Raw genomic sequence first — 20,535 nt, 5'->3', positions numbered from 1 at the left:
AGATTCCTTTTGCGCCTTATTTAGTTCTTCTTTGAAACGGACTTCACACATGCGTAACTCCTTTTCATGGCTAATTTGCATTTCATACAGTTGTTTTTGTAGAGCCATTTCCTTTTCATGTTGCGCCTGAAGCATCGACAGACTTTTATCGTGTTCCTTCTGCATTTCCGCCATGGTAAATTGCTTTTCGTGCTCCAATTCAGTCGAGTGCACTAGCCGCTGAGTCGATCTTCTTGTTTTCGGCATTTTTGAGCTAGGTTTTATCACAAACAAATGATCTATTTCTCAGAAATACCACTTTACTTTGTTTTAAAGACGAACCACCAGCGAAATGTGTGCAAGATTGTACGCGAAATTTTTGCACGAAATACTACCGAAAATGTCCGCGATCTTTCACAGTTAATGCACGTAAAGCACGCTAGGTTTCACCAAAGCTGTCTATTATTCTCTGTAAAGACACTCACAGATCGCGCTCAATACAACATTTTCGACGAAACTTTTCTTTTTACTGTACACGCGGTAAGCTTGCACACTCAACCTTCCGTGTTCACAGTACCGTAGTGCTATTGTCCTTGCACAGACACTCATCGATCACGTTCGTTCGTGTTCAAGCGCGACAATTTCGCTGAACTCTGTCCCAATGCACTAACACAGATCGCGTTCGATCATGTTCAAACTGACGTTTTTCACCGGAATACTTTTCTATTCACTGTGCTTGCACAATTCTGTGCACAACATGTGCTTGCGAGTTCAAGCCAGAGGACTTGCTTCTATGCTTTGAAAGCAACCATCGCTCACTCACTCACAAAAGGCGCTTTCGCCGAAACTATATCCTGTACTCTGACACACGAGAAATTTGTGCGTTCAAGCCACGGGATTTTCTTTGTAAGAGTAGCTCACTCACTCACTTATAGGCGCTTTCGCCGAAACTATATCCTGTACTCTGACACACGAGAAATTTGTGCGTTCAAGCCACGGGATTTTCTTTGTAAGAGTAGCTAACGCTCACTCACTCACATATAGGCGCTTTCGCCAAAATTAGTTCCTGTCACGGGAACCTCACTGATCACACATGGGCGATTTCTTTTTCACTCTATCAGCCGCAAATTTTGAAAATTGTTCGGACAGTCGCGCGGAAGTCTTGTAATTTCCCTTTTTTTTGCTTTATTTTATACAGACGAAGAAGAAGTAGAAGTAAAAAGGAATAAAAAATTCAAAATTTGGTCCGCTGACCTTACTTGATAGAGTGTGTGACGAGAAAAGGCCCCTTCTCTTGCTCCCGTAGCGATTATATATCTTATTTTTTGCCTCACAGTGGTCGCTTTCGAGCCCCGACCCGTGACACATTTTCGCCCAAGCGGTTTCGCCCTTCCAGAGGTCCTGAACGCCTCAACAGCCTCCATTATGTAGTTTGCAACGAGCCCGAGAGGGTCATATATGCGCATGATATATGAAAGCATTTCCCTTTTCGAGCGTTTGGGTGACGCAAATTCTTTTAATTTATATCGTAATAGATCATCGTGTTTGTCCCAGTAAAGTCCTAGGACTTTTTCAAAGTTCTACTCCTTATTGTTGATCGGGAAGAGTGCGTTCTGTGTTGTTCTACCTTCTGGAATATTCTCCACTACTTGTTGGGAATTCGATATAATATTCCTCATGAAAAAGTGGGCTTTATCATGAATGAGGCATACTTCATTTAAGGTTTTAATTGCGTCTTCTGTTGAGTCGAAACCGTCCAAGTAGTCATCGACGTAGTGATTATTTATTATTGCGTTTGTAGCTTTGGGGTATTTTTCCTTAAAAGTTAGTGCGTTATGATTCTTTACATATTGTGCGCATGCCGGGGAGCAAGTTGCTCCAAACGTCATTACGTTCATCACATAGACGTCTGGAGTGTCGCTTGGAGAATTCCTGAATAGGAATTTTTGCGCGCATTGATCTTCATCGCGAATCCGAACCTGATGGAACATTTCCTGTATATCCCCTGAGCAGGCTACCGGAAATTCTCTAAAACGTATTAGGACGCCCAAGAGAGATGATGTAGCGTCTGGGCCAGCTAATAATTGTGAGTTCAATGAGATACCTTTGTTTTTTGCTGCGGCATCGAATACTAGCCTTGGCTTAGGTATCGGCTTGTTATGATTAATTACGACAAAATGTGGTATATAGTTTATTTTACCACTGGTGTCTAACAGCTCGTAGGGAGTAGCCTTTCGGGCGTACCCTTTTTCGACGTATTCTGCTATTTGCTTGCAGTACCACTCTTTTAAACTTTTATCTTCAGCCATTTTCCTTTCTTGACCTTTCAGCCTCCTCAAAGCTTGATCGTAACTATTAGGAAGTGAAATGTTCGGGTCCTTCCATAGTAGGCCTATTTCATATTGGACTCCGTTGTATTTCAAAGAGTCTGCCATCAATTTAGTGGCAAGCTCGTCATTCTTTGAGCCTGATGGGTGATTATTCGCTCTTACCCCAAACTCTTCTGTAGAGAAGAACCCCTTCATGAGGTCTCTGATTGATTTTTCCTCTTCTTCCTTCGTCTCCACCACGGTAAAAAGATGGTGATTCTTTGGTTCGCTATTTTTACCAGTTTTGCCAAATACAACCCACCCCAGTCGTGTTAGATATGCTACGGGGTTATCAGGTCCACCAGTGCGACATTGCATCGCCTGAGTATAATAGGCGTGTGGTAATCCGAGTAGGATCGTCGGTGTGGCATAATTGTAACTTTCAATGAATGCTCCTCTTAGATACCCAAACTTCTTCTTTAGTTCAGCCGTGTTGATGCTCTGCTTCGGAAGATCTAATTCTCTTACTGAGCGCACGTTTTTGATATCTAGCAGTCTTCCATTTGTCCCTTGGATTTGAAGGGCTATGGTCACGCTTTGGTCTTCAACTTGATTATGTCCGTTTGTCCAAGCGAGTGTTAGCGGTTTTATTGGTCCCTGCGCGTTTAAACGAAGTCGGATCTCTTCAGATATTAAACTGGTAGAAGATCCCGGATCGATGAAAGCATATGTTTTTACTACGCTATTTCCACTGTACGAGGTAACAGGGATTATTTGAAAAAGGTAGTCGGCCGAGTGCTGGTGGTAGTTCAAACGATTTTCGACAGGGGCAGAAAATCTATTATTGTGTAAGATCGTGTTATGCCTTCGGCCACATCCCGCAATCGTGCATTGTGGGGCTAGGCGGCATCTTTCTGCGGTGTGGTTCATGTATTTGCAACAATTGGTGCAAATTCTCTTTCTGGAGAGGATTCTCCACCTCTCGTCTATGGGACTGTTTATCAGCTGTCTACAAGAGGTGGTTTCGTGCGCTCTATTGCAGACTAAACAAGAATTCTCTCTGAATGGTCTGACCACAGAGTGATGAGAGTTATGGTTGCTTTGTTTATCATACTTATTTTCTGTTGTCATTAGCGCTGCCGCTAGATCCTCATACGTTTTGAGGAATTCTGAAAGGTCCTTTAATGTTTTTAATTGCCCTTGGAGTTTTAATGGTATCTGTGATCCATTTGTTTTTAATATTTGAAGGTAGTTTAGCCGTTAGGTCCTTTAGGAGTCTCTGGTCGTTTAAGTATCCCTCATGTTTGAGAATGGTCATATTGTCGACCATGTTATGAAGGGCGTTTGTGAAATCAATGACTGTGGATGGCTGTTCCATTGTCACTTGTTTCACCTTAAATAGGTCCTTCAGGAGAGCCGAATATATTTGGTCAGGGTTGCCAAAAAGCTTCTCCAGACGTTTTAGGATTATGTCAACATTTTCGGGGTTTATTAATAAACCCTCGACAGCCCTAAGAGCGTCGCCCCTTAAATATTTCTGTAACCTGTTAACATTTTCAAGGTTAGAAAATTGGCCAGCTTTTGTTGTTTCAGCAAAAGTAATCTTAAATCTTGGCCAAATTTTATGGTTTCCATCAAATATGGGAAGCTCGATTAGGCTCTTTTTTGGCGAATTTGTCCAGGCCTTAACCATTGAGCTTATACTCTCTGTCAGCTCTTTTATATCGTCTTGTGAGTTGCTAGTGTCTTGTGTTTCTATCGTTTGTTCGTGCTCCAACGTTTTTCTGAGCTTTTCTATTTCTTTATCCCCCTCAGCTTCCCTTTTCAGTGCCCTGTCTCTTTCGTCCGTAAACTCTTTTAAGAGTTTTTCTGCGTCCTTTAACGCTTGTCGTGTACGATCTTTTTCTAATTCTCCCTCCTTGCATTTGGGGCACTGGTAGTTTTTTTGTGAAGATTTTATCCCTAAACAAGTGATGTGAAACCATCGGTCGCACAATACACATCCTACCATCTTAGCCTTTTCGTCTGGGTCACTGCAAAGCTTGCAGTGACCGTTGGGATTATTTTTATATTCCATTTTACTCACTCAGATTTTTATAAACTCTCTGGTCTCTGTATAGCACGTCCACCGAGGAGTCTTCCGCCTCAGCTGTTGCTCTTTCACGACGCGATGCTCGCTGGACCGTTCGTCCACGTGAATATGGTTTACTGCTTCACGATCTAGGTTGAACCGTCCGCTCTACCACGTCCGCCAGCTGTAGGTTGAGCCGTCCGCTCTACCTCGTCCGCCTCGTTGCATGCCGCTGTTGCGGTGTTATTATGCCGTCGTTGTGCCGTCGTTGCGGTCTTATTTTGCCGTCTTTGCGGTCTTACTTTGCCGCTTGTGAGGTCTTATTGTGCCGTCGTTGCGGTCTTTTGAACTGATACCGAACTTTTACCGTAACACTCACGAACTGTTAGGCTGAACTTCATGCAGCGGTCGCACTTTCACGGTTACACGTTGCACTTGTCGGGCCGTTCGTTTATACTACAAATCGCGTAGAAGTTGGTTCTCGAACTGCGGTCGTCCTATTCACGGTTATTTGTCGCACTTTTCGCGCGGTCCGTAGATTCACTTATCGCGTAGATTTCGGTTGGCAGAACTTAGCGTTGCGTTTGCACTTTCACGGTTTACGCGTTACACTTTGTCGGGCCGTCCGAGGTGAGTCACTTCACCAAACTGGCGTAGAACTTAGGCCAAGGAAACGAGTCAAAGGGAGAGTTTGATGTTCCTCTCTGGAGCCACCATTTGTTGTGTGCGCGAAGCTAACCTCGCGGCGCTTTTCTCTAGACAGGCGCAGGTCACGCCGACTAGAGAGCAATAAGTTTTGACTCGTTTCGTTTGGGTTGAAAAATGCCTCCCTTTATTTCATAGCGTATCCGTTTTATACCTAATTATTGCTGACCGATCGTGGTCAGCAGTTTTGCATATGAGTTTCTTATTTCCTGTTGTCGCGCCTACCTTTCGTCGCATTTGTCTCTCGCTAAATACTGCTCACCAAATTGAAGGCAGCAATTTACCCGTACTTTTGGGCGCCTAGCAACATATTACTTTGTCTTTATTGCTGACCATTCGCGGTCAGCAATTCTACACTTCAATCTGCCGCTCGCTTGATCGCATTTTTATATAATGTTTTTTGCGGTGGCGACAGAGGATGAGATGGTACAGTGATCAATGATTGTTCCTGTACCGTTTTTAAGGCAAATATGGGTAGGAGTTTGGTTAGAGAGGACATTTAGGTCAGAGGATACAAAAATATTGTTGAGGTTGTTCCCGCGGCTGTTCGTTGTAGAACCACCCCAGGAACTGTGTTGTGCGTTAAGGTCACCGAGGATAATGAGAGGGTTGGGAAGCTGGGGTATTAGTTGGGTAAGTTCACTGTTTAAGATTGGATTTGTTAGACTATGTGGTAGGTAGAGGCAAAGAACGGTGACGGGTAATGAATATTTAATTTTCACAGCTATTGCAGGTAAGTTTGTTGTAAGACTGATTCTTTTGGTTGGGATATTTTTAAGGGTGCCAATGCAAACGCTATGGAAGGGGTTGGTTGGGCAGAGATTAAAAAACCAATTGTACTTGTTAAACGGGGTGCTATTGAGAGCCGGGGTGGTGATAACTTCCTGTATTGTTATGATGTTAGGGTTATGTCGGGTTATTAATAATCTAAGTTCTTCTATGTTATTTTTCATACTTCTGATGTTCCAAGATAGTGCAAATATTGAGGGATGGTTGCTATTTAGATTTTGTGACCCGAATAGGATTTAGGGGGAGGTGGTGATCGAAAGGTATTAGTCAGGAGCATGGGTTGGGTCTAGTTGTATGTGTGAGGTTTAGCTGGGTTTTTTCTTCTTCTTGCTGCGAGTCGGGATGGGATTTTGGGTTGGGATGGAGGAAGGGATAATTTGGGAGATGGGAGAAGGGTTGGAGGTTTGGGGGGTTTCCTCTTCCGAGGAAGGGGAGCCCTTGTTGCGGGCTCGTTTGCGGGAGAGGGAGGAGGCAGTGGATGTAATTGATTCATCTGAATCAGTTAGTGTAGAGTTCGTCTCTGTGTCGGATCCAAGTGTGCTGTCTGAGTTTTTCTTATTGTTTGCTTTAATCAAGTTTTTGATAAGTTTTTATTGTTCGAGTAGTTGTTTGTTCATGTTGTCCATTGTTTCGTTTAGTTTAGTGATGGTGGCTTCTTGTTGTTTGAGTGCGTTTTGTAGCGTAGCGATAAGTGTGTCTTTTTCGTCTTGTGTGGTTTCTTGCGCGTATGTCAGTCGTTGTTGTACGATGGAAGGAGTTACGGGAGAGGATAACATTCTACGTGCTTCACCGTATGAGCAGTTTTTGTCTACTTTATAGTGGATAATAGCTTCTTCTTCCTTATAGCGGGGACAGGAGCGGGATAGGGTATGGTGGTTTTGTTTGCAGTTGGCACAGCATGGGTCAGCAACGCATTCTCCATGCGCTGGTGTACCACAGCTTAAACAGGTTTGGGAAAGTTTGCAATGGAGTTTGGTGTGTCCGAATTGTCCACAGTTAAAGCACTGCATGGGTTTGGGATGGTAGGGACGGGTACTAACTTGGAGCGCGCCAAGACGAATGAATTGCGGGATTTTGGTAGAGTTAATACGGAGAAGGAAGATGTTAGTGGGCAGGATTTCATTGTTAATTTTACGGGTAAAACGACGGACGTGGATTACGTTTTGGGGTTTGAGTTCGTTCAGGATTTCTTTGTCACTAATGCCTTTAAGGTCCGGGGAAAAAACTACGCATTGTACACTATTAAGGGTATGGTGGGGAGTAACTTTTACGGGGGTTGAGTCAATTAGTTTTGTCAGGTTTTGTAGTTGTTGGAACTGCTGAAGGCTACGTGTCTTGAGGAGAAGTTTATGTCCGTTGTCGAGTAAACGTCCAGGTTCTGCGAGCTCACCAACTGCACTATGGATCGACTTGCCGATGACGAAGGGATTCTTGGGGAGCACTGAACCATCACTTGTTTCGAGCACTAGGAACTTTAGATCACCATTTGAATTGTTTTTGTCCATCCACCGGGGCACTGTTCTGTCTCTATTTGTTGAGCCAAGAGAGGGAAAGTCCCTCTCAAGGGTGGGTGGGCCTGACATAGTGTCGGCCCAGGAAACACTGCACTTTTCAATAGATTTATCACACAAAGTTTTGTAGAATTCACGAGAAAAATACACTGCACTTCCACTTCACAAACAATTTCCACTACTGAACTTTTTATCGCAGTTTATATCCGATCGCCACAACTTCGTCAATGATACCTGCTGCCTTTCCGACAAGACTGTTCCGGAGATGGAACAGTTTCAGCGCGGGTTCCTCATGCTTGTATCGGTTCATCACAGAAGTGAACATTGCTTTAAATGAGTATCACTTCTCGTATGAACCATCGGATGTTGGTAAGGGAACATTCAACGGTGGCAGATAAGGCGAAAATTCATGCGAGGTCGATAGCACAACTGAAAGAGTTGCTTCACGTTTGGGCACGGCATCAAAACACATACTTAATTTCAACGAAACTTCGTTGAACTTTCTCTCAAAATCGATGTAGAGATTCTTCTGCTGTTTGTCTTCTTCTTTCGAGAGGGACAGTTCGTAGATTTTGCTTTGTATTTCGTTGCACTCATTGTACATGTTTGCCAAAGCCTTTTCTTTGCGCTGTAGGAAGCGCACATTTTTTACGTTGGTATTCGGTTCCCTATCACTATCACATAAGGATGCACACACACGACTAAGCTTGTTGCGCACTCCCTCTCGTTGCTTCACCAAAGCTTGTAGTTTGTTGGGAACCTTCTCCACTTCTTGCTGTTGCGACTGTGTTGGTATTGTTGAAGGAGTCGTACGTTTTACAGGTGATCGTTTCACTTTCTTTGACCGAGTAAACGTTGATTGCATTGTCTTTTTATTCCCACACCTTTACTTGTGCCGGTCCGCCATTTGCTTTTGGCAAACCAACGCTACGCCAATCACACGTGTGTTTCGCCAATCGTTTTCGAGAATGTTTCAATGTTCCTTTATTGAGCGGATTACCTTCGATCAGCAGAATGCCTTTATCGAGAGGAATGCCGGCGAATCAACCCTTTGTTTTCCGGCTAGTGCTACTCTTTCACAGTAGCGACGCACTGTCACGCCGCTAACACCCGATCGCGGATGTTCCATACACCGATAACAAGCGAAACACTACACTGGTTTCCGCATTCTTTCGCGGTTCCGTAGGACCACAATGTCCTTTTCGAGTGGACTGTATTAGGAGAAAAAAAAGGAGGAATTTCGGAGCAAAAGGAGAACACGTCCGTTCGCTCAGTTCACTACTTGCTTTCTATTTATTTCCATGTTTGTGTGACATTTCTGTTCTTTGTCCAAAACCATTCCCAATAAATATACCGTTGACACATTATGCACAGATAGCATGACATCCTCCCCGGCGTTGACACATTATGCCCAGATGGCATAACAACTGTAATGGCAAGCGGTTTCTTATGTTGAGCCAAACAGTCTAATCACCATCACACCGCAAGTTCAGTATTCCTGTAGTACGGTTTTTCGCCCGATCCACCAAAATTTAGTTTTCACTAACAGGACTGCCGATACGAGGCATAATTATCAGTGCTGCAAATATTGTTTGGTTTTGAACTGTATTCCTCCTCCCATAGCTGTAATCAATCTCAGGCAAACCCAGTTTCTCTATTCTATTCGATATTGCCGACGAGCTTTCGGTGTAAAGTGATGCAGTCTGAAGAAAAACGTGTTGCCGCTTTAGATGCACAAATCGGAATTAATATATTTCAGTGTTGCCAATACAAAGGAAGGAAATACAGTGGAGTCCACGATGGTGGCAAATGTCAAACATTGCAGGGTTTGCTATCCTAACACGCCCACTCAAACATTGCAATTACTAAACTTCTGCCTAATTCTTGCAATCCTAACTAGCCCGCTTAAACTTTTCGCTCGGACAATCCAAGACTATCGCGTAATCTCTTGAAAGCTGGCGCAGGAAGACCCTTCGTTAATACATCCGCTTCTTGCTTTTCTGTTGGAACATAATCTATCTCAATGTTACCCTTTTCTAGCAGTTCTCGCACATAAAAATGTTTTACATCGATATGCTTCATACGTCCTGAATCCTTCTGGTTTTTAATAATCTTGATAGTGGACTGATTGTCCTCATGAAAACATACTGGATGATTTACATTCAATCCTAAATCTTTCAAAATTCGTATCAACCACTGACTGTGACGTACAGCACCGCATAGAGCTACCAACTCTGCCTCTGTTGATGACAAAGATACTGTCGCTTGTTTCTTTGTATTCCAACTTATGGTTGCTCCAAACATTTTGAAAAGTGCACCAGATACAGAACGACGATCGACAATATCACTTGCCCAATCCGCATCTGAGTATACTTCTAACATTGGTGCATCATTATTTCCGCAATAGATTAAACCATAGTCTAATGTACCTTTCACGTAGCGTAGAATGCGACGCAAATGTGCCCAATGTTCGTCAGTGGGACATGCCTGAAACTGACTAAAATAGTTTGCAGCAACAGCTAAATCCGGTCTAGTTGTTAACGCTACATACATCACGCAACCTACGAGTTCACGATATGGATGAGTAGTCCTGTTACATTCATTTCCCTTTTGTAATTTGAGTCTATGCTCAATAGGCGTGGCGATCGGTCGGCAATCTTCCATTCCAAAACGACAAAGTAAGCTCTCCAAATATCTACGTTGAGAGATTCGCATAATCTTCTTGTCAGAACTTCTTTCTATTTTCATGCCTAGAAAATTTCCAACTTTGCCTACATCTGTCATTTGAAATTCTTTCGCCAGACAAGCCTTTACTATTTTCACCCTCTTCTCTGATGAGCTAACTATCAAGACATCATCTACGTAGATGAGAATAATCTCTAGTATTTCGCCAGAGCCACGAGTATACAAACAAAGATCATTTACGCTTCTAATAAAACCAAGTCTTCTCACAAACTCATCAAATCGTTCGTTCCATTTCCGCGACGCTTGTTTTAAGCCGTAAAGAGAACGATTCAGACGGCATACCAAACCTTCACCTTTTTCGAACCCTTCTGGCTGTTCCATGTACATCTCTTCTGTCAATCTGCCATTTAAAAACGCGGTCTTAACATCCATTTGACCTACATACATGTCTTTTCGATTTGCCAGAGCAAGAACCACACGAATAGTATCCAGATGAGCTACCGGTGAATATGTCTCGGTATAGTCAAAACCTTGTTTTTGACTGAATCCTCTGGCAACCAACCTGGCTTTGTATCTAGGTTGCTGCCCGTCGTCGCCAGGTTTCACTTTGAAAACCCATTTGCACGATACGATGTTTCGGCCTGCTGGCAGCTTTGTCAGCGTCCAAGTATTATTCTTCTCCAAAGAATCGATCTCTTCTTGCAACGCTTGCTGCCACAACGTCCGGTCATCTCGTTCGTTAATCTCCGACAGCGATGTAGGTGTATCTTCCACGTAGGATAGAGCATTCAAAGCAAAGTTCGCATCAACCTCATAATCTTGATGCCATACAGGAGCACTGCGTTGTCGAACTGGTCTGGTATCTGGTAAATTTTCATTTGTTTCTTCTTCACCAGTCTCATACTGCCCTTCGCTTGCATTGCTCTCCTGATCGACGACATCCACTATGTCCTGATCGTAGTTGCTTTTTGCTGGTTCAGTCTGCTCTTTTCCTAAAACAATAAAATCGTTTTCGTTATAATGTGTCGAAAACTCACCCCTTTTGCTGTCTTCTATAGCCTCCATTTCGGAAAAGTCAACATCTCGCCTTACAACGATTGATCTCGTTTTTGGATTCCATACTCTGTAGCCAGTAGGTGCATATCCGACGAATGTTCCTTTCCAAGCTTTTGCGTCCATCTTTTTGCGGATCTCTTTCGGTATGTGCACGAAAACCGAACATCCGAAAACACGTAGCAATGACACGTCAGGCTTTTTGTTTTCCCATATTTCAGCTGGAGTTTTATCACCGTCGTTCGATCTTGTCGGGCATCGATTAACCACATATCCAGCTGTCTCTATCGCTTGCACCCAAAACTGTTTATCAATCTTCGCATCTTCTAACATCGATCTGGCACGTTCAACTAATGTCCGATTCATTCTCTCACTAGTACCGTTCTGTTCGGGGGTATATGGCACTGTATATTGGATCTCAATCCCTTTCTGACGACAAAACTGCTCAAAAGCACGACTTTTGTATTCTCCACCATTATCACACCTCAAACGCGATATTTTTGTTGAGAATTTAGCCGTCACTAACGCTTCATACACCTTGAAGTACTCCAGAACCTCGTCCTTACTTTTCATTACATATATCATGACGAAATGACTGTAATCGTCTATAAACGTCACAAAATAGCGCTCGCCGTTTCGTCCAGTAGGAGTGATTGGTCCACACACGTCCGAATGAATTAATTCCAATACTCTCGATGAACGCTTTCCTTCGAATGTCGAAAAAGATTGACGCGTCTGTTTGCCGACAATGCACGTTTCACACACCGTAACAGTTTTGTCCTTGTTGTCTAAATCCACAGAATCTAAACCTTTCACCAAATCATTCCTAATCAACTGCTCAAGCTGTCGGTTGTTCAAATGGCCGAATCTACGATGCCACAGATCTAGATTTTTCTTGATTCGACCGCAAGCCACCAACGATTTGTTCTCGTTATTCTTTTCACTGAACACATCTAAACTATACAAGTTTCCACGACGCGAACCGGTTGCGACAAGTCTTGTATCATCCCATATGTTCACTTTTCCATCCTCGAACACTACTTTCATACCTTTCTGTTCGACTTTCAATACCGAGAACAAATTGAATCGCAGTTTCGGAACAAGAAGCACATTGTTGACAGTACATGGCACACGCACACCATTTACCTCAGAATAAAGCCGTATTGTTCCACTATGCCGAGCTTCGATCGTTTCGCCATCTTTTGCTATCGCAATTTTCACTGGAACTGTTAGCGGTGTTAACGATTCGAAAAGGTCTTTGTCTTTCACTAGGTGATCTGAGCAACCCGAATCCACGAACCACTGCACTTGGTTTGTTTCTGGAATCTCATTGTAATTAGCACAACTGACGAAAGAAATTGTTGCGGTGTTTGCCAAATTCACTTTTGGCTTCCTTTTAGAACACTCTGATACCTTGTGTCCTTCTTGATGACACCCGTAGCACTTTAGAATCTTCTTCTTTTTCACTGGTTTCTTCGAACCCATGAATGCCGATGATTCACTCTGACCCGTTGCTGGTTCCACACCCATACTTCTTAGCTTTATTTCTTCGTCCAAAAGACGACATTTTGCAAATTCTAAGCTAAGATTTTCAGCGGACATAGTTTCCAACGCGGTCACTACCGTAGCGTATTTGGGCCCTAAAGTGAGAAGCAAACTGCACACCACTTCTATATCGTCCATCATTGCCCCTGTCGCACGGTATTCACGCACTACGCGATCGAATTTCAGGAAATGATCCTGTAGATTTCCTGATTCATGCTGCAACGCGACCAGTTGTCGCTTTAAGTACATCCGATTCGCGATACTTTTCCGCTCGAAGATACAAATCAAAGCGTCCCAAATAGCTTTTGGTGTAGCCTTATCCTGCACGTATTCTAACTGAGAATCATGGATCCTGGACACCAACAAACTTTTGCACTTTTTGTCCATCTTCAGCCTTTTCTCGCGAGCCAATGCCTTTTGCGCCTTCGTCTCTGTCGAATCTCCTGCAGCATCATGGAGCTCCTCGACGTCAGCCGCTTCCGATTCGATACACACCGTAAGATCGCGCTCTTCCAAAACCACACGCATGCGAAATTTCCATGCATTGTAGTTAGAGCCATCAAACAGCGGCAACAGAAACTTATCGTGTTTGTCGTCCTCCATTTTGTTACTCTGGGCCCATAACCTAAAGTGATGCAGTCTGAAGAAAAACGTGTTGCCGCTTTAGATGCACAAATCGGAATTAATATATTTCAGTGTTGCCAATACAAAGGAAGGAAATACAGTGGAGTCCACGATGGTGGCAAATGTCAAACATTGCAGGGTTTGCTATCCTAACACGGTGCTCCTCTATTATTAATGGCGAACTACGACGGGCGACAGGCGATGTCCATCCTTATCCACAATTAAATCCTAATACCCTTCACAAGTTCGCTGAACGTGGACCAAAAAGGCGAATGAGGTCTTAGAGACCCAAAGCTTCTATAAAAACAGCAACAAAAAAATTAAATAATCCAATCGTGTGCCAAAACACGTAAGATTTGTGAAAAAAGCTCTATGATTGGGCGTTAAATTCATGCTTTCGTTTGTGGTCTCATTTCTGGCTATTCTTTTAAAATGGCTGTAGTTTTTTGTCTTGTTATAATTTTAAATTGTTAATTTAAAAATAATGAATTGTATGGCCTGGATTTAAAACCAGAAAACTAACATTGCAGTGCGGCAAAACTGTCTCTCAAGAAATAAAAACAAGAAAATAAAATAAACATCTATATTTAACTGTTGCAAACTTCAGCCATACACTTAGCTTCTTTCTAGAATTAGTTAATTTGATTCAATTAATGCTATTTAATGAACAGAAGACATACAATTTTGAAACTATCATAAACTATCGAATATTTAACAAAACATCCATAATGTATGTTTACAGGAAAACTATAGGAATACTTCGAATGCATTTAAATAGTAATCACAAATGTATTGTTTGGTTTACACAGGACCTATTGCAAGACAAAAACTGAGAAAAATGCGTTAGGAACTTTACATCACGTGGAAATATAAAATAGAACTGAAACGTATTTAATAACGTTAAACCTAAAGACAACTGCTAACTAAGTTAGCAGTTGTCAGCACAAAACAACACAAAAGCAGCAGCAGCACAAAACAACACAAAATTAAAAAAAAATCTTTTAAAAATCGCAAGAAGTATATTGCCTTTCTGCTTTTACCTTTTAGTTAAGAGGAAACGAGAGAACGAAAGAGGAACAGAAAAATAGAGAGAGAAACAGAAGTAGAGAGAGGTTTATAAAGCGGTAGAAGAAGAGGGCGTAAGATCGTATGATGCCGTGATATATGAAGTCACTTATGGTAACACAAAACCGGATATCGATCTCCAAACACCAGACACATCATCCTGGCAGCAGATTCCTTGACACGGAAGTTGTGCCACAATCGCTGAATTTTCATGTTTGGAGTGCCATCTGCAACATGGGACTGCATCATACCCTAAGTTCATCGGCAGGATAATTCGAAGCAGATAATTAACTGTATAATTCTCGCACTTTTGCAACAACCGAGAACACGTGATTGTTCCTATCGAAAAAAAACTTCGAACTTGTCATCAGTGTCATCATTATCTATAATCCGACGATTCCATAAACGAACGAATTAGTGCAACCGCTGCCATTGGTGAACTCGTCGCTTTCTGCTATTTGACGAGGGACAGCCGCCCAGACGACAATGGATTGCATGTAGTGCAGAAGATAGTTTTGTGACTACTGCAGGCGCTGTTGATTAATCATACCAAGTTCGTGCCTTAGTTCGTAATGCTGTGCCTACTAACCAACCAATCAATACTGAGCAATACCGGTCGCATATCGTTTGAGGATACTGGAAATGCTGACTTTTCGGTGAAGGAGAAGTTTTTATCGAAATTGTGTTTGTTGTTTAACAACTTGTCATCCAGTACTGCGATACTACCTACTACCTCGCTACTACCTCAGGGCACGCCACGAAAGGAAATGGAAAAGCAAACATCATGTTTCCCGCTTTACTTGAAGAGCGATGAATTTAGCATGCTTCTTCGTTATGACCAAAGTTGAACACGTCGTAATGACATGGCATGGTCTCTGATACGTTTCCAAAAGGCACGGTCCAGGGGTAGCACCTCCATCTACGGCTGCATGCAATCGCTGCTGAACAGGTCGCTAACAAGCTCGACCCTAGAAAGGCATGAGTTCGGCATCCTCATGACATGCGCCAACTATCATATCCTTCCAGTTTTGACTACCGTCACGATATCTCAGCTACCTTGTGGATCAGTGCGTTGGCGTCCTCCGTCAGCATACTCTAGGATTCGTACTGGTTGAGAACTACTAGACATATCAGTCTGCGATATATCGTGTGTTGCTGGTCGCCGAAAATTATGAAACACGTAATAGGCACGATTTCACTGCTTACGCTGTCCGAAGTTACGATCGTACCAAGGTAGCAGAAATTCTCTACAAGCTCAAGATCGTCGCCGTTAACTGATATTCTGCTTCCGAGTCGGGCTCTATAACGGTCAGAACTAGCAAGATCTCTGAGTGTCTTCGTTGCGTCAAAGTCATCCACGAAGCCAGGAAATTTGAGGTATAAGGTGAAAATCGTGCAGAGCGATATTAAACAGCATACAGGAGAGTGGCCCTCAACAACCGTACCAGATTCCCAGGCATTCCATACTGCCACATGGTGTTCCATAGGTCGGTCCGATCTATGGAATCGTTTTCCTTCTTGAAGTCAATGGCGTGGGGATCTGATGCTCTCGCCATTTCTACTCACTCGAATGAGGGCAGGTGGTGTAAGTAGCACTAAACCACCGCATGAAGCAGAAGCAACATATGCGAGAACCTAAAACTATCAACATTGTAGCTCTCGATGGTGGCAATTCTTATACTGGTGTTTGCATACTATTGGCGTTGCATAACGAAGTCCTTGACGATCTTCTTCTTGTCCTTGCGAATTATGATGTACATGCTCCCGGATCTGGTGGAAGACCCATCTTTAGATAATGAGATGCTTACCTGTATGTGACTTACTGTTTGCAAGATAAAGACTTCTCCGAATGATATCGACGTCAAACGATCTCGTCCAGCCTCGATTTAGTCGATTAGCCGCAGATTTGTTGTAGAATGAAGTACGAGGGAGTTAGTGTAGCACATTTAATTTAATGTTAAGTACGACAGCTCACCATCGCGATGTCCGATTGTATTCAGATTGACGGATTTATCACAAGTGTGAGTGAGGACGTTACAAAAGTTTTATAAAGGTGTATGAAAGTCTTAAAGAAAGAAAAAAGAGAAAAAAAAAAGATAGAGAGAAAGAGAAAGAGAGAGAGAGAGAGAGAGAGAGAGAAAGAAAGAGAAAGAGAAAGAATATATGAAACACAGATCAATAGCCAAACGGATAAGCGCCTAACGTACTTCGGATTTTTGTTACATTGATTTCGAAACGATAATAATAGTAATGTTAAAAAACAGTGATGTAAATTAAATTAAAATAAAGTTTTGAAACTTGAAGGTAGCCTTCAAACATGGTGTTTTTGTAATTTACCATTTTTGATAAGATATCACCCCCAAACGATCGACATATTTCATTCTGCTAAAGGCCGTTCTAGAATTTATAACGGTAATGGGATTTATCGTTTGAATACCTTCATCTTTCTCGCTAAATCTTATGTAACTACTTCCCTGTGTGCTTTTCATCTTGCTCTGCTACACTCACAACGACACTTACTGCATGCTCTTACAGTTTACTGTTTAAATGTAGTTTACAGTTCGAACATCTCAGATGTGTCTCTCTTCTAAGAGATTCTCAATGTCATGTGTCCTCTGCATGTATCGAGCACCTGTTCCGACAGTATATCCTTCTATGAATTCTTGTTTATTGCAGTTCTTAACATTTTTCTCTATTACATTCAACATACTTATTCGATCTTTTGGTAGGCCTCTGCTACCTGGGAGAGCCGCAGACCAATGATGTCTACATCATCAGCGTATGTCAGGATCTGGGTTGACTTATAGAAGATGGTTCCCGAAGTCTCCACCTCCGTGTCACGGATGGCCCTCTCTAGCGCCAAGTTGAATAGTAGACAGCTTCATCTGGCATGTGACGTTGGTCATGGTCATTCTAACAAGCCTGATCAGTTTGGACGGGATTCCAAAAGAGCTCATGCTATGCTCTGCTGTACTATCATATGTGGCCTTGAAATCTATGAAGAGATGGTGCAGTTCAACTGCTGTTCAGCCATCTTCTCCAAGATTTGCCGCATGGTGAAGATCTGGTCAATGGTAGATTTTCTGTTTCGGAATCCTCTTTGATAGTTTCCAACTATCCGGTCAACGAATGGGACAAGCTTATCCTGAAGGTTTAGGGAGAATTTTTTGTAGCCGATATTCAACACCGTAATTCCCCAGTAGTTGTTGCAGTCCAGCATTTTTTATATGGATTTTCCAGCTTCCAGACGTATAAGCTTCATAGCCCTTTTGACAAAATCGACATAAATCCGCCAATTAAGGTAATTAAGGCACTATTAAGGCAGTTTTGTGAATAGGGAGGAAACATTCTATTTATCTTAAATAAAGTGATATTTGTCGGGTATTTGTTGGAAAACGTCTCTCTCCGTATGCATCATTATGTCGAAGCTGCAGCGTTCCTCCAGACACGGCAGGAAGCTGATCGACGCAATAATCTGTCGCATAACGTCCCGTATCTCTTTTTGTATCTTTACTAGCGATTTTATGGAAGTTGATGCCTTCTCTTTGCCCTCACCGGTATTGCTATCGTACTGAGGCGAAATCCTACCGCACCATTACTTCACTTTTCTTCACCGTTATGATATACACGGTAATCTTGTTGTTCTCAGCTCAGCTCTTTCGGATCATTGGTGGATTCACTCTTGCTCGATTGGTAGTTTGCTTAAGTACTGTCACTACTAACACTATGTCCTATTGTACCTAATTCTATCACTAATACTCATTAACCCTATGTTTGTCGGTTGCCTACTCATAGGTGCAAATATTACCGACCACCTAAAAATTCTTATTTTTATCCATCTTCCAAATCGTTATTTCAAATCCATGATTTTCTATCTAACTAAACCCTAATTCTTATTCCTATCTAATTCATAGTTCATGTTTTTCATAGTTAGTATTTAACTAAGTATTTAGTATTTAATTCATAGTTAGTAGTTAACAATTACTTCAAAATTCAAATACCAAATGCAAATTCATTCCCAAAATATTATTCTTACAACAATTGAATTCCTTTACCATGCTTTGCCTTCCCTAACTACCTACATATAGTTCATATTTGTACAGGCATAATGCATATTTTGACCGCCAGTCTCTTAATTTCCTTTCCGTTGGGTGTACCTCTGCCATCCTCGCGAGTGGCCAAGTTGTTGGTGGTACATTGTCCTCCCGTAATAAGGCCAACATTCCGGGTACAAGTGATGTCGCTGAGCCTTTCTACTTTGTTCTCGCCTGGAGTTGTTGGAGATCTTCCGTCTTCCACCTAATCCAAAATTTGCTGCACCCCTTTTCGTACCATTCGCCAATGAATGAGTCGGATGTCAGTGACTCAATCATTCGGTATTCAGTATGATTGGTTTGTTTACGTACCTTTCCTCAGACATGTGTATGTTTTATGATGACATTCTATTAAAATAAATTAATTCAATTCTATTAAGAAAAATATTAGACTCTAAGATAAGTAATTAAGTAAGTATGAATTCTGTGAAAAGCAGGGATAGCTTTTGAAAGTCACGATGGATATGGTATAGTGATTAGTGAGTAAGCAAAACATTTTGTCAAAACTATTCGATTTCCATTGAATTTTGAGCTTGCTACGTAGTTTCTGTCCATTTGTAGCCTGGAAAGTCCCCTTCGCTGCGAAATGATGCGATGATCGTAAATACAAGTTATAACTCGTTATTGCAGCAGCTGCATGGAAAGAAACAGTCTGGATAGTGCATGTTCTCGACGTAATTCATACCTCTGTATGCTCCTTACGACTGACGTTTTCGTTTCGACACATAAGACGTTTTCGGAAATACATGAAGTGTGCAAAGAGTAACATATTTACGTTTTGAACATTTTTCGTATAAGCAAGTATAACACTAGAAAAATAGGTAAGTGTGTAGTAATATGTATGTGGTATGTGTAGTAATACAAATAAAATGAATGAATAAGAATTGCGTGAGTATGGTTTTATGTATGCTTCTCTTCTTTTAATCATCATGCACATATATCACAAATATAAATACGTAAGTGCAAATCAAAGCTAATCGACAAATCCAATTATGATCAGGTGTCTTCCGTCTTTGGAGGGCGAACGATTGAGTTTCGCTTGATGGACTCGACCAACCACTTGATACCTTCATCGACACCTTCCCTGGAAAACAAACAATGCGCACAGAGGCAATATGTAGCATCATGCCAAGCATGGCCAACATATGCGAAACATTCTCCACTTACCCCGTAAGCGCCGATACGGGCATCACTAAACAGTCGCGGCGTCCAATAAGATGGCCAGCCTCCTGGAAGACGGGTTTGATTTCCCGCACACCCATGCAATCGGGCAAATCTTGCTTGTTTGCCAGCACCAGTAAAGGAATCCCGGACAGATACTCATTGCTGATCATACGATCGAATACCTCCTTCGATTCACTCATCCGTGTGCGATCATTCGAGTCGACCACGTAGATGACGGCGTGTGACTCCGAGTAATATTTGTCCCATAGCGACTGCAGCTCCTGCTGGCCGCCCAAATCCCAGAAGCTCATCCGTATGCCAGCGATATCGATTTGGCCAATGTTTAGCCCAACTGTAGTTGTAATTTTGCTCGGATTCATCCCTCGGTAGTTTTTGCTAAACTTTGTCTTTGCCGCTTCCAGATAGGTCTACAATCAAATAACACAAATGCAATGTTACGAATATGTTAATGAACACAGACTTTCACGCGCAATAGAACGATACAAAAGCTTACCGTCTTGCCAGCATTGTCTAGGCCAAGGATTAATATGCAGTATTCGTCCTTTTGTGTGAGGTACTTGTAAAATCCACTGAGTAGTGTGTACATGTTGGCAAATGCTGACTGTAGACAGAATCAAGCTGTAGGTTAAATACGGGCCCAATTTCCTGTGCTTTCTGCGGTTCGTGGATTGCGTTCGTGTTTTTGTTTTCGTATGTTTGACGTACGGCAACCACTGGCACACTAGGATCTTGTGTAGGTAAAACTGTTTGACAGTTCAATTCGCAAAAAAAAAACTGATGAAGAGCGTACCGATACTTTCTTTTTCCAAAAGCCATAATTATCATAAATTAACTTTTGGTAAAGATTTATTACGGAATCAAAGAAATGAAAATAGCAGGCTACTTATCCAGATTTTATTAAATTTTGAAAACAAAAGCGT

At 42.2% G+C, this 20,535-nt stretch overlaps 1 protein-coding gene across 1 annotated transcript; it reads right to left on the bottom strand.

Annotated features, from left to right (window-relative positions):
* Positions 1-19,352: 19,352 nt before the first annotated feature.
* Positions 19,353-20,236, bottom strand: LOC126559111 (ADP-ribosylation factor-related protein 1). The gene is made up of 3 exons (XM_050215222.1): positions 20,109-20,236; positions 19,598-20,022; positions 19,353-19,514 (listed from the first exon to the last, which is right to left on the bottom strand). Exons 1-3 carry the CDS (start codon positions 20,199-20,201, stop codon positions 19,427-19,429), a joined length of 606 nt encoding a protein of 201 aa, XP_050071179.1. The 5' UTR covers positions 20,202-20,236; the 3' UTR covers positions 19,353-19,426.
* Positions 20,237-20,535: the final 299 nt, after the last annotated feature.

The sequence above is a fragment of the Anopheles maculipalpis genome, chromosome 2RL (genome assembly GCF_943734695.1).
Source record: "Anopheles maculipalpis chromosome 2RL, idAnoMacuDA_375_x, whole genome shotgun sequence".
In the NCBI taxonomy this organism is placed as follows: Eukaryota; Metazoa; Arthropoda; class Insecta; order Diptera; family Culicidae; genus Anopheles; species Anopheles maculipalpis.
Note: the sequence above shows the minus strand (reverse complement) of the source record. Positions and strands in the feature narration are given on the sequence as shown.

What these genes read in the sequence shown, in the direction of transcription:
- LOC126559111 (XM_050215222.1), bottom strand. Translation starts at nt 20,201, where the DNA reads ATGTACACACTACTCAGTGGATTTTACAAGTACCTCACACAAAAGGAC. An exon ending in TAGACAATGCTGGCAAGACG is followed by an intron (nt 20,023 to 20,108) that starts GTAAGCTTTTGT and finishes ATTTGATTGTAG; the next exon opens with ACCTATCTGGAAGCGGCAAA. An exon ending in CCCGTATCGGCGCTTACGGG is followed by an intron (nt 19,515 to 19,597) that starts GTAAGTGGAGAA and finishes TTTGTTTTCCAG; the next exon opens with GGAAGGTGTCGATGAAGGTA.